A 15,119-nucleotide genomic window follows, 5' to 3' on the forward strand; every position below is an offset into this window, starting at 1 on the left:
TTACCACCTAATAAAAGCATACTTTGCTGTCATTCGTCATTTGGATACCTAAGCAGTACCCAGTTTTTATTACTTTACTCGTTTTATTTTTTATTATTGTTTTTTAGGGCCACTCTGCGGCATATGGAGGTTCCCAGGCTAGGGGTCCAATCGGAGCTATAGCTCTGGCCTACACCACAGCCACAGCAATGCCAGATCCGAGCCACCTCTGCACTGGATCATTAACCCACTGAGTGAGGCCAGGGATTGAATCTGCAACTTCATGGTTCCTAGTCAGATTCATTTCTGCTGTGCCACGGCGGGAACTCCAGTACCCAGTTTTTAAATATTAAAGGGGAGAATTCTATAAGGCTCGCTAATTGGTCAAATCATCTATAACCTGCCTTTTGTGGGTAGACACACCTACATGTCCAGCAGCAGCTGAGATACCCACAACCTACAGGTACGTGTGGTTGTAAATTTTAGCCATTCCGGCTTTTGAGAAATGAAATAATGAAAACTCATCAGAGGGCTGCCATTATTCTCACAGCTGACTAGATGGGGGCATTTCTGACTACTCCAAATTAATAGCAGCTCCCAAGGCCTTATAAGAAAAGCTGTCACCGAGAAACACACTCACCAACAAAATAAGCGATTCTCCTCTAAGTTTGATTTATTAGACGCACAATGCAGCAAGTCTTCAGGACAGCCTAGAGGGGTTATCAAAGGAGCAATGAGCTCCCTTTAGATCTCTGAGATGGTAACGTGAATATACCAGGCAATATTTCTGATCACGTGCTATGCGCCTAGCCCAGCGCTTGGCACATTCTGGATTCTCATTAAAGGTCTGCTCAATGAACAAGGCAGAAAACTTTCCTGGCGGTCCACGTGGAACAGCCAGCAATTACAATGAGGACATTCCACCAACAGAAGCTGCTGTCTTTTTGTCACTGAAGTGCTAAGACTTGGCAAGGTACTAGGTATAAAACCACAGCTGGAAATGTAGTCAGGACTGCAGTGATTTCGTTACATCTGTCATAAAGGTTGTTAACTTTTTTCCACATAAATCCTGCTCCTCCCAAAGACATTGTCAATTTTATTTACATATAAGCCAGTGAAGATGGATTTGAGGACATTCATATATGTCGCAACAGTTTTTCCAAGTGGGAAACATTTTAGATCTGTGAGAATTTAATGCGGCATTTTTAAGAATAATTACGCAGTTGAATTAAGTCAAGGACTTGTCTTTCCTGTCTGTTACTATGATGCTAACTGTCCCTTTCAGGAACTGAGACACGACAGGAACCTCGGTGTCATGACATTCTACAGAAAGAACCCAATCTCTAGTTGTCATTTATGGGATCTTGCTATGTAACAGATTTTTACATGGAAAAGATTTTCTTCTTTCTGTCTCATATGGAGCACTCTGAAAACCATCCCTTTGCTCCACCACCACCTCTGCACCTCTCCCCCCAACCCCATGCCACACTCGCAGCATATGGAAGTTCCCAGGCCAGGGATTGAATCTGAGCCACAGCTGCAGCAATGCTGGATCCTTAACACACTGTGCCGGGCCTGGAATCAAGCCTCTGCCTCAGCATCAACCCGAGCTGCAGTAGAGACAAAGCCAGATCCTTAACTCACTGTGCCACAGCGGGAACTCCAGAAAACACCTTGAGTGAACATGGTCACAGGGAATTCAGGATAAAGAAGGACTGAGAATCAGGAGACATGAGCCTTGCCTGGTCCCCAAGTATCGATGTGACTTTGAACAAAATGCTCTTTGGGTATTTGATTCCTCATTTCTAAAATGAAAACTGGACCACCCAATTTTTTTTTTTTTTTTTTTTTTTTTTTTAGGGCTGCACCTGTGGCATATGGAATTACCAGGCCAAGGGTTGAATCAGGGCTGCAGCTGCCAGCCTATGCCACAGCCACAGCAACTCAGCATCCAAACCACATCTGCGACCTACACCATAGTCCACAGCAACACCGGATACTTAACCCACTGAACAAGGCCAGGGATTGAACCTGCATCCTCATGGATACTAGTTGGGTTCTTAACCCACTGAGCCACAACAGGAACTCTTGGATGACCCAATCTTTAAGGTCTCTTGGAGTACTTACAACTCATAATGTGCAAATGGTTCCAACCCATTGTTATAGAAGTTCCCTTGCTGGTTGGAGAGGAAAGCCTGGTACAAGTCTATGTCTTATCATCTTTGGTGATCAGAGAGGCAACTGACATGTTTTCATGATCCAGGTTTAAACTCACCAGTCATTAATTTTGACAGGATTAATGACCTAGAAATCACCTTTTAGATTTGGTGATCTATGACAGTGACTATAATAATGAAAAATCAACTAATGCTCCTACAGTGGATGCAAAAGAAATGGCAGGCAGCATCTTAACCAGTGCTCCAGAGAGCATTATTCAGTGGCTTTTTCCCCCCTAACTACACACTCCCAGGTTCCATGTCAGATTTACTGAATCAGAATTTCCTAGTTTTGGAGTTCCATTGTGGTGTAGCAGGTTAAGAACCCGACATAGTGTCCATGAGGATGTGCGTTCGGTCCCTGGCCTCACTCAGTGGGTTAAGGATCTGGCAGTGTAGGTCACAGATGCAGCTCAGAGTCATCATTGCTGTGGCCATGGTGCAGGCCATCAGTTGCAGCTCTGATTCTACCCCCTGGCCCAAGAACCTCCATATGCTGCAGGTGAAGATGTAAAAAGAAAAAGAAAAAAAGAATTTCCTGGTTTGGGGCCTGGGTTCACATATCATAGAAAAGCTTCTCAGCTAATTGATGCCTTTGCTCCCCAACCCAGGTTTGAAAGCAGTAATTTAAATACGGATTATCTATCACGTGGAGTGAATAGTGTGCTATAACCATACAGTGAGATACCTGGGCCTCTGAGAATGCACTGGTCAGGAGGCTGACAGCATTTTGTTTTTCCCTACATAGCTGTTTGTTATTTAGAAATTCAAGGAGGCTGAGTGCCTGGTGCAGCTGAATTGATCTAAGGCTTACTGAATGCTCATTGTAGCTATGGTTGGTAGCATTATAACTTGGGTGGTGAGTAGACTTGTAATTTTGATATTAAATTTGGAATGCAGGTTATAAAACTGTTTAGAATGCATTTTAGTGCTGGATGGTAAATAGCTGTCCTAGACAAATAACTGGCCAGTAATCAGTTTATTTTCTTTCCCCTTTTTGGTGCTGCTTTGGGGAAACTACTTGGAAGATAAAGAAGGCGAGAAATGGTTCTATCAGTACAAACTGAAAGTCCGCATACGAATCACATAAGTTCTTCCCTAATCATTTTCTTCCTTCCCAGTGGTATTTACTGGGCACCCAGAGGATGCCAGATGTGAGCCTCAAGAGTTATTCTAACATAGCAATCTTTCATGTTTTTACTCGAAGACTCTGAAAATATTTTTCTCCCTCAGTTCTGTAACAGGGAGAAAGGAGCACTCAGAGGGATGTGGCTGATGGAGGCGGATTCTGTTTGACAGTCAGGGACTCTGATGACTCACTGTGATAACTTAGCTATGATGCAGACAGGCAACGTGGTCTGTTCCAAGTAACTTAGGCTCTCATCACACCAGGGCATTAAAGTTCCCTTAGCATTTATTTTGATACATAAAACATTGTACATTTTAACACATAAAACATCCCATTTTTCATGGTTCATCCACTTGCCTCTGGGCAGAAGCACAAACCTGCTTCAGAATCACTATTAGCAAAGATTTAAAAAAGGCCCTCAATAATCAATTCCAATGCTTAACTGCTTGCACTGTGAGATGATTCTCCAGCGACGTAAGGTGCCCATTAGACTCTAGCATGTGGAAGGGAGGGCTCCTTGCTAAATGTACTAAAATAAAGTCATCTAAAAATCAGACTGAGGTTGGCATCTCTGAATCTCCTAGAAGGAATGGCTCTCTCAGTGACCCTCTGACATGGGTCTGCTATGTCTTACCACTTTATTAAATACATTCAGAGCCTATCGGACCACTTATCCAAAAGGGGGAAAGGGGACAGGAAACTAGATCTTCATTATTCATTCTAAGGGTTGAAAGGGGATGTGGTTTTAAAATAGCCTTTTTTTCAGGTTCTTGATAGCTATGTTTTGTCTTGATGGGCTCTCAGACTATGACCTGGATCTACAGGCAAACTTCATGGACTCTAGACATCCAAAGTAACAACAAGGTCCTACTGTAAATCACAAGGAACTATATTCAACATCCTATGATAAACTGTAACAGAAAAGAATATAAAAAAGAATGTATACATACGTATAACTGAATCACTTGGCTGCAGAGCAGAAACTAAACACAACATTGAAAATCGACTACAATTTAAAAAATTTAAAAGTTAAAAAACAATAAAAGTAAGTAACTCTGCCTCATCTGTAGAGAAAGGAAGAGGACACTTAACAGGGCTTTGTTTCTGAGCACATGACTGATACTTAAAATGACTATACTGATTTTTATAGAGTGAAAAATGCATGATTTTCATAGAGATAAAGAGCACTGCAGAAATGATTTGCATGACAAAATTTCAGAGGCATTCTCTCTGGCAGATACTGCACAATACTTCATAGTTACTTTCAGGAACATATTTCATCCGAGACTCTCGCAATCCTTTACGAACTAGCTGTGGCATTATTATTTTACAGATGTGGAATCTGCAGACACAAGGTTTAATTTGATTAAGATTCCATACAAGGTCAGTGAAGGGAAGCAGAGAGGGTAAGCCAGAAGGAGCTATTATCTTGCATGAGACATTTTAAGATATCAAGAGGACAAATTAATTTGAAACAAAAGGCAAAGATATTTAGAATCCAGAAGATGCTAAGTTTAAAGAAGATAAAACGACAATTAAAAAAAAAAAAAAAAAAAACCTTGAATGATGCTGGAGCTCAGCGCACTCACACAGCGAGTCAAGAAATAGAATAAATAATGTTTCCATATGATGCTGGTCAACTGCAGTCAATCTGTTCTTTTTTTTTTTTTTAGGGCCACACTGATGGCATATGGAAGTTCCCCCAGGCTAAGGGTCAAATCGTAGCTATAGCCTCCAGCCTACACCACAGCCACAGCAAAGCAGGATCCCAGCTGTGTCTGAGACCTACCCCACAGCTCACAGCAACACCAGATCCCCAACCCATTGAGCAGCGAGGCCAGGGATCAAACCTGCATCCTCATGGATACTAGTCAGATTCATTTTTGCTGAGCCACAACTGGAAATCCCAGTCAATCTGTTCTTCGGTATTATTCAGGACAAATAACTTGCTTTCTTTCTTTTTTTTTTTTCTTATTCTGAAATCTATCACCATACAAAATAACAGACTAAATTTTTCTTTGATTTCTGCTTTTTCTGCCCTCAATCCCCACACCCCAGAGTTTCAGGGAACCCAGAGATTTCTTATCTTTTCATTTCACAAGTTCACTTTGCCTGCAATAATCGTAAGGTCCTTCTATTTTTGTCACAGACCTATGGTAAACCTAATAATCACAACCCCTGCCTGGTTTAATGAGCTCACCACTCGAGTGTATATAAAGTATCCCTTGGGGATCCTTTAGTTGACATCATTCTCCTTAAGGAGGCATTATAGTAAATAATTAAGCAAATGAATGTGGGGGAACAGAGAGATTAGAAGACAGCTGAAGGATAGTTAAGGGGTTACAAAAACCTTTACACTAATGGGAGCGAAGGACCTCAGGGCTCTCAGCTCACCCAGTTTCTGTGTGTTGAATCCTAATCTAGTCTTTTTTGGTAAATTGGGTCTTTAAGAACAGTTGAGCAGTTACCAAATTTCTTCACAAAGCCAGCCTATGCAGACAAACATATCTTCAAGAATCCCTTCAGATAAAGATCACAACAGCAAGAGTCTGGAAACTAGCCATATGTCCATCAAAAGGATTCTGGAAACCTGATAAGGTGATATGCCAACTTTGTTACTAGGCACTACTGCTCACGGTAAAGTGATAAACTGCTTGATAAACTGATAAATTGTGGACCAGGCAAATGAGAGCTATTTGGTAGGAAGCCATAGCATACGGCTTCTCTAAGGGAGGTGACCTGGTAACTCAGCATGTCCCTTGTGAGGCTCTGACCATAGAGTTGTTCCCAGAGAAACTAGCTCTCTTATCGGATAAGATTCTAGGGCAGAATGGTTCTCAAGTCTTCCCTACATGGGTTTTCTCTCCTAGCACCTAAGCTACTACCTGGGGGAGGATGGGGAAAGAGAACAGCTGCTGGACAGCCATGTGGACTGCGGTGGACACTGCTGCCAGGCCCCCTCCATGCTTCGGCCCTGCTGGGAGGCCGTGATCTCTGGCTTACATTGTTCCTGGGTCACCCAGTGCCAAGTGTGGCCTCTGGGAGTCCTGTGATTCTCAATGTTTAGTTGGACCCAAGGAAGACCTTCTGAGGTCCTTGCAGATGGTTGCTTCTGAGGATCAAACTAAGAGAAACTTTCACATTCTACATATATGTCTGAATAATTTTAACTTTTTACCATAAACAAGTAACTTATCATCTGGAAGGAAAAAAAAAAAGATTACTGAAAGAAAAAAACAACAACAAAAAAACTCCACAAAAGGAACTGTCACAAAGTCCTTTAGAGGTATATCCCCAGGAAAACAAGGCTAAAATTTCAGAAAGAAATGAGGATGAACAGGGTGTAATTTTAGACAAAGTTCCAAAAGATGAAAAGCTATAACCAAAACTCAAGTTTTGAGGTGAATAAAGATTCTTGACCTTGGCAAGTACTACAAATTCTGGATATACTGAAGTCAAGTGTATCTTTTCAATTTTCTTTTCAGCTTGATTAAAAATTTGGAACCTTGTATGACTAGCTATGTTTCAGATGTATCATTAAAAAAATCATCAATTATTTCATTATGAACCAAGAAAGGAAAAGTCGTTTTCTACTTTCCACTTCCACAGAAAGAACAAGCCCAATCTGATGAAAGGGTGAGGTAAGTAAAACTTGCTTCCACGTGGCAACGAAACATTCTTCCCAAGAGGAAGCTTTTAGCGTCTTCCATAAGAAAGAAATCCTTGGCCTTTCACTCCTGAGGAAGGTCCATCTTTAGCAAGTCCAAAGACTTCTAGGATGTCAGGCCAAACAGACGATTTGGAGGTAGCTGATTACTTCAAAAAGATGAACATTATATACAGAGATGGCAATGATACAGACAATAATAAGAGCGCTCAAAATTAGCGAATACCTAATATCCAGATTATTGATCTCAAGTCCCAACAAAGACTCAGCAAATAAGACAACGTGATGCAAGTCTGCACAAAAGAAATGTCAACTGGACGGAAAAAAATAAAGTTGATATTCATCTTGATGTTTCAGCTTCATCTGGAAAACGTTAAGTGGACAATGCTGCCCTCTCACCGAAATAAGATTTATTTCCATCTGGAATGCTCTTTCACAGCTAACTTTTTTTTGGTCTTTCATTTGGGAAAAGAGACTGTAAGTCACAAAGCTGAGCTCAACAGGGAAAAGCAACGTGCAGCCTTGGTTTGGTTACCCTTTAGATCACGAGTCTGTCTTCAGGGAGAGGGCTTCTGGGAGAAGTCATCTCTGAACAGAATGGAAATTCCAGCCAGGTTTCAATATCCAGAACTTTTTTTTAATATCCTCCAGTGGTTTCCCACAGCATTGAGAATAAAGTCCATGGTGCCACGTGGCAGGGTCCCTACCTATGTCCCTGCCCTCCTCTCTAGCACACCTTCCACTTTCATGGGTCTTCTGGATCAGGAAACACACCGAACTTGGGCTCACCTCAGGGCCTTTGCATAGGCTGTGTTCTTACCTTCACATGTTCTCACCTCCGGATCTTCACTGCTTTCTTCTTCTTAGCACTCAGAGACAGACTTACCTCTTGCCCGTCCTAAGTAGCACAATGCCCGTCTCTCATGCCACATGACCACACTGCCGTGTCTTAGTCTCTCTGTGGCACTTAATATTATCTAAAATCCTCTTGTTTACTGGGTTTTGTTTGTTTATTGCTCATTCTCTCTGCTTCATGAGGAGGGATGGCTATCCTGCTCACAACTGTCATATGGTGTGGAGTTGCTCAATATGGACTCGTGACCAAATGAAGGAGGAAACCAGCTTGATTTTCATTTGAAGGTCACTGACCTTTTTCAGCATGTATGTAATAAACTCTTTACCCCTTAAAATAATTTTACATAGGGTAATTATCTCTCTTCATTAATTCATTAATTTTGCCTGGCACCAGGCAACCACTTCAGTTTCTAGGTTGATGTCATTGTTAACCTAAGTTTTTTTCTATTATATCTTTCAGGATGGCTTCAGTCTGTTCTAAAGGGTTTTTTTTTTTTTTTTTTTTTTTTTTATTTCCAGGTAAACTCATTTAAATATCTCTCACTGCATATTTCAACTAAAATGCCATTTTGTTAGAAATATCCTCACACTAAATGATCAACACCTTCCACCATCACGTCTCTTTTTTTCGCTTTTTTAAGGCAGCACCTGAGGCATATGGAAATTCCCAGGCTAGGGGTTGAATCGGAGCTGCAGCCGCAGGCCTACACCACAGACCCAGCAATGCCAGGTCCAAGTTGCATCTGTGACCTACACCACAGCTCACAGAAATGCTGGATTCCTGACCCACTGAGTGAGGCCAGAGATGGAACCTGCATCCTCATGGATACTAGTTGGATTGGTTTCTGCTGTGCCACAACAGGTGCTCCTACCCATCAAATTTTACTGATGTTTTCCTATAAGGTATGTGCCTCAACTAAATGGTAACTGTCACCTGGCATGCTTACTCTTCAAGTGTTAGTTGTTATTACATTTTCCTGGTTTATAGTCAGTCTGCCCTGATATAAATTAAAGATACATAAGAGAAGATACTTTTGTTCTTGTCCACTATTGCATTACTAGAGTTTAGAGAAATATGCCCATGTAGAATGGCTTGAACTAATGGCACTGAAAGAAGTGATCTGAAATAAATGATGGAATCAATTTATATATATAAAACAATATATATATTCATATATAACAATTTTATATATATATAAAATATATATATACATATATATAATAATGAACTTGAAACAAAGAACACAAACTTTACCAAGATTTTATACATATCCTATGCCCTTTCTTTCAAGTTCATTGTTTTTCTCCATCTACTAATGTCGGAATTTAGTATGTTAATGTGAAAATTTGTACTTTATTAAACTACTGATGTAGTAAATTATAATCAAGCAGTTAATGATCTGCAAAGCTCACTTTAAAAATAACTTACTCTGTATATTTAATATGTACATAATTACTTCTCTTTCTTATTGTCCATGTTAACTTGGGACATAAAGAATAAACCACAGAAAGAAACTTAATAACTTGACTTTGATGTAGTTACTTTGGAACTGCAGCCTCTTGGCAACACTGAACTGTAATTCATACCTGAAATGTCTTCACTTTTTAACAGAATACTAATATTAATTATAACAACAGAATTTCAGAGGTAGCTCAATTTTTCCTGGATTCAAGATTTTTCTTTAGACCACACTAAAGAACCATTTTATCTACAAAAAGGTATTTTCTTTATATTATGTATCAAATGAGAGAGAGGGAAGCCACAGAGACATTCAGTGTGAAATAAATTAAGGATACACGCCTGACTAAATTATTTTTTAGAATAACATAAGAAACTACAAAAATAGTGCTGAAAAGCAGTACTTAAGGAAAACAGGCTAAATAGACAAGGACTACTGATTGATTTGCAGTCAGTTCAAACCAAAATTCCCTAAGTGCCTATACAATGTTTCCTTTAAAGTAAAAATTAATTAATTAATTAATTAAGAATAGGAGAAGTTCCTGTCCTGGTGCAGCAGAAAGGAATCCAACTAAGAACCATTAGGTTGCAGGTTCAATCCCTGGCCTCGCTCAGTGGGTTAAGGATCTGGCATTGCCATGAGCTATGGTGTAAGTCTCAGATGTGGCTCCCATCTGGTGTTGCTGTGGCTGTGGTATAGGCCAGCACCTGCAGCTCCGATTAGACCCCTAGCCTGGGAACCTCCATGTGCTGCGGGTGTGGCACTAAAAAGCAGAAAAAGAAAAAAAAAAAAAAAAGAATACACTCACTTGGAAGATACATATTAATTTTAGGAATACCTTTCTTACATAAAAATATTTTTTAAAAACAGTCTTTGTTCCCCCCCCCAAAAAAAAAGATTATAAATGTATCAATATAGTCTGGAAATCTTGCCAGATGCATGAAGTAAAATGCTTCCTTTCTTCTAGATAACTGCATATTTACTATCTACTTTCCCTCCATGTTTGATGGCAAATTAATTTTTATGACCCTACTCCTCAGCATGTGGAAGTCTAAGTATGTAGTCTCTTTTAAGTGAATAAAGGGCAAATCTAACCTAAAAAATTTATTACTATTTCATTTTAATAGGTCTCACTCATGGTTGGGAAGTTGCAAATAGATTATTTATTTAAAAATTCATCGTAAAATTTATGAAAAGGATAGAATTCATTTACTACCACTCAAAATTTTGTGTTCAGAAGAATGCTTAAATTGCGTAGAATACAAATGGAACAGAGGACATAAATTAAAAAGCTATCTTTGGAAGATGAGTAATTGAAATAAAACTTGGTGACACTCATAAGCAAATACCTAAAGCGAAAGGGGGGCATGGATAACCCAATCAGCTCAACTGCTTTAAAAAACAAATGTTCTTAATTGGAGATAATTATTTCATAACTCACCTCTGCATACTTTAACTTCAATGTTTTATGCATTTCTCGGAAACGACTGTATCGCCTGAATACGGTCCATGTCTCATCGAGGACAGTGATCTATTAACCAGGAAAATCAAAATAAATCAGCATTAATTAGAGGGAAAAGTGACTAAACTTGTTTAAAATGATTTGAAAATTAACAAAAAGTGATTAGCATGAAAATTTCTCCAGAACTGAAAACATTAATCTAGCTGCACAAATAAGACTTATAAATAATAACTGCACTCTGCTCAAGCACGCATCTCTGGTTCCCTAATCTGGTTAGAAGCAGCATGTGACTCTATAAAGTGAGGGACAGAGAGTTACCTCTTAATGGCTTGTAAAAAGTGTCCCTTAACTCCCCACTTTGGGTGTATCAAGGAAATTCCACAGTCTGACCTTTCTGTTACCTTTGTAGGGCTTCAAGGCCCCTTAAGGAGATAGAACTCAAAGCCTCTGGCCAAGACAAGAATCACCAATCCTTATCATTGTCCCACCCATCTCATTGTCTTCCCCCTTCTCCCACCTTGAGCAACCTGGCCTATTCCTTCTTGCCCCCTACTAGGAAAGGTATGTGGCCCACTCCTCACCCCACCCCTACAGGGTCTCATATGACCTCAACCAACCAACAAGTGCACTGTAAGACCCCTCTTTCCCCAACCAGTCAGCAGGTCAGCAGGTGTATCCTGAGACCTCTCCTCTCCCTGGGCTATAAAAACAAACACAACCATGTTGTCAGCTCTCCCTGTTCATCAGGAAGTCATCCCGCTGTGCTAGCAGCATCTCTTCTCTCAATAAACTCTTCTTTTTCTTCACCCTGCTACACTGGAAAGTTCTTTTTCTGAACTGCATATATGGACCAGGACAACAATGATGTACCCATTTACACATTGTATATAAAATGTCAGTGTAGGTCTCCAGAGGCCACCACAGTGGACAAGAAGAAAAAATAAGAGAGAAGAAGCAGGAGAGGAAAAAAAAGATGGATGAGGAAAAGGAAGCAGGAGGACAAAGGATGAGGACAAAGAGAAAACTGAAAAAAACAAAAAGAAAACATCCTTCCTGCATCTCATCGATTCTTAGAATCAAAACACATACTGTATTTTGATATATTTCAGAGGAAGAAGTCTCAGTCCAGCCTCTAATCAGCAGTTGAACTTACTGTTCCTGTTGGATGTTGGGTGGACACTTGTTGCCCATCATCCACATACCAAGGTCATGGTGACCAGGGGAGACTGGGAGACACGGCAGCCTCCACAGTCACACCTGAAGCACAGGCTCCGAGGGTCATATCCCATCTCATTCCCACACTTCCTCTGAGGCCCAGTCCTATGTCTCCTGGGAGACATCTTTCTTCAGATGTCACACTCACAACTTCAAGGTCAGCTTGTCTGAAACACAATCCACCTTTCTCTCTAGTCTCAACTCTACTTCATCTCAGTGCATGCACCACTATCGATGGAGCTGTGCCAGACAGATGCTGGTCCCCAGCTCCCCCTAGCATGTTACAAATAAGAACCAGGTCCTGCTCCTTTTACCTCCAAGACATGTCTTAGTGCTCTGCCTGTCCATCCTTCACCACCATCTTACCCTGGGCCATCAGGTCTCATGTGGCCTCAGCCAGGCCTTTCCCAGTTGTCAATATCCACAGCTGCCCCACTCCATCCCTTCTCTGCACAACTGATAGGAGAGCATTTTAAAACTTAAATCTGACCTGTCTACCTTCCCCCTTAAGTCCCCTAGAAGCTTCACGCTGCTCCTAGACAAAGAGCCGCAGTTTACATCTGCACCCCGTTACCTGTAGCAGTCTGACCTCCAGCATCTCCCTATGGGTGTCTTGGCTCACGGCCACACCCTGAACATGAATACACCTTCCCATGCTGGACTCTGCGGGGGCCGCATCCCTGTACCCGAAACCCTACTAGGGGCACTAGAGAAATGCCCTCCCCAACACACTGATTCAGCCTGATTCTCCCGCGTGGAAACCACCGGGGATGAGCAGCAAAGTTGGGGACCCACAAATCACAGCAGGATCAGTGGGGGGAAAATGCCACGCAAGAAGCCTCGGGGGAGTGGAGTCCTGAGTCTCACCCTTTGTTCCTCAAGCTCACTCATGTCCCCAAGCTGCAAACAAGATGACTTTGGATTATACAAAAATACATGTTTTAAAATTAAGAATACGTGTGTGGTGTGTGTGTGTGTGTGTGTGTGTGTGTGTGAAAGAGAGAGAGAGAGAGAGAGACTAGGTCACTCTGTTGTACAGCAGAAATTGACAGAACATTGTAAATCAACTATAATAGAAAAAATAAAAATCTTAGGAAAAATAAAATACAATAAAATTCTTCTGGTTCTACATTCACTATATACAATAACTTTTGTTTTGGTTTGGTTTTGGCTGTGCCCACAGCATACAAAAACCCCCAGACCAGGGATCAAGCCCACGCCACAGCACTGATCTGAACCACTGCAATGACGACGCTGGTTCCTTAACCTGCTGCGCCACCAGGGAACTCCCTACAATAAGGTTTTCATTGTGGCAAGTTTCTTCCTGTGAGGTTCTTTGAAAAAGGTAGTTCTATAAGGGAAAAGAAAAAGGTAAGTATGTTTACAAAAAATCATATAGAAAAAATAGCACAAGTGTCACCCAAGTTTGGGAAGCACTGCTCCTGGCAGCTAAGGTTGGGGGTGTTTCTCTGGCTCTCTCCTCCTCAGCAGACCCCTGAGATGCTGTGGGCATGGCCAGCACACTGGGTAAGGGGGTGAGGGCTTCCTTGGGGCAAGGGCACAGTGATAACGCCACCCTGGCTAGACATAAGCCAGGGATCAAGGAGAGAACTGGGCAGGAGTTGGCATGATGCTGCCTGCTTGCTAAGAAAGCTGGAGGATTCATGGAACCACACCTGTGACCTGGGCACAGTAAGATGCAGGATGCTCATCACAGGGAGGCCATCTTGCACTGGGGCTTTGGAATCCACAGGAAGTCACGGAGAAAGCCTTCAGTCTTCCTCTTCCAACAGACTCTGAAACTCCCTGGTGCTCTGACAGTGTCCACTATTCCTCTTGAACTCATGGGTAATCATACGCAAAATCCTCAGCCTCTTCTTGGGACAGCCCCTTCATCTTGGCTCTCAATGAAAGCTGTCCCTTCCAAGGAAATCCCACCCCCCACACAGCCCTCTCAAGGAGGGAGCTTTGTGCTGGGAGGTGGGGAGACACTTTGCACTTCCATCCAACTTTCAAACCATCGCTCCCCCGCCCATTCTACCACCCCTCCTATGGGAAAGCCTGCACCTTCAGATTCCACCTGTACCTGACCTTCCCACAGGCAACTCGCCTTACTAACATCCTTGAGGACATGAACAGCTTAGGTTCTGCTCACTGTCATCTGCTCCAACACCGTGGCACTCCAGCCACAAATCTTGGTAATTTCATCAACCCACAAAGGATCCCTCCTATGCCCTGATCCTGTCTTTGACCTCTGCCTGGTCCCTTCCTCTCTCAACTTGGAAACCCTGGGCAATTATTAACTGCTTCATGGCATTCAACCTGACCTCTTTGTCTTGCTCTTGAGATACCCTGGATGAGGCTAATCCATGATACTGCTGAAATCCAGCTGGCTTCTTACTCCCCTCTACACCTGCCCAGCAGGATATGGCAGAAAGAAAACACACCCCAGATGGCTGCCTGGTCCCAGTTCCAAAGTCACAATCACCAGTTTCATGTCAGCCTGGACGCCTCCCACCCATAAAAACCGTATCTCCCAATTTCCTCCACTCTCCCATTCTTAGATCAGAGTTTTCTAAACGCTTTACTGCCACTTTCTCCTCAGGCCTTCACCATCTCCCTCCTGTCTCCACTCTCAGATGATAATCCTAGTTCCTCTTTCAGGGAGGAAGTGGGGACAATCCAAAGAACACTCCCCTGGGCCCACATTGCCACCATCCACCCTGAACCTCCTCTCCTGTCCGGTTACAAGGCCTGTGCCACTGGTCCTAGGTAAGGCTACTCCTCTTCCTAAACATGGGATTCCACGCCCTACGGCCTTATGACCACCAACACTGCCATCGGCAATGTTCTCTTCTCTCTCCGGCACCAACACAACACATCCCCAGTCTCTGCTAGATCCTTCTTATCAGCATCTGAACTAGCCCTGATTTCTCTCACCTTGAACTCCCCTCCTGGCCTCCCTTTCCCTTCCAAGTACCACTCCATTCCTGTCCTTCCTGTTACAACAAACTCCTTGAATGACTTTATCCTTGATGTCACCGATTACTTTCTTCTCATTATCCCTTCACCCACTCTAACCTACTCACCATTCCACTCAAACTATTCTTGCCAATGTCGTCTTCAACGTCCACAG

At 42.2% G+C, this 15,119-nt stretch overlaps 1 protein-coding gene across 1 annotated transcript in view; it reads right to left on the minus strand.

Moving 5' to 3' along the window:
* Positions 1-15,119, minus strand: part of KIF16B (kinesin family member 16B) — a 306,852-nt gene that overhangs the window by 46,684 nt on the left and 245,049 nt on the right. The window contains exon 24 of the mRNA XM_021078047.1: positions 10,748-10,837. Within this exon, the coding sequence (XP_020933706.1) occupies positions 10,748-10,837 (90 nt within the window). The remainder of the gene's footprint in view (positions 1-10,747; positions 10,838-15,119) is intronic.

The sequence above is a fragment of the Sus scrofa genome, chromosome 17, assembly GCF_000003025.6.
Source record: "Sus scrofa isolate TJ Tabasco breed Duroc chromosome 17, Sscrofa11.1, whole genome shotgun sequence".
Classification (NCBI taxonomy): Eukaryota; Metazoa; Chordata; class Mammalia; order Artiodactyla; family Suidae; genus Sus; species Sus scrofa.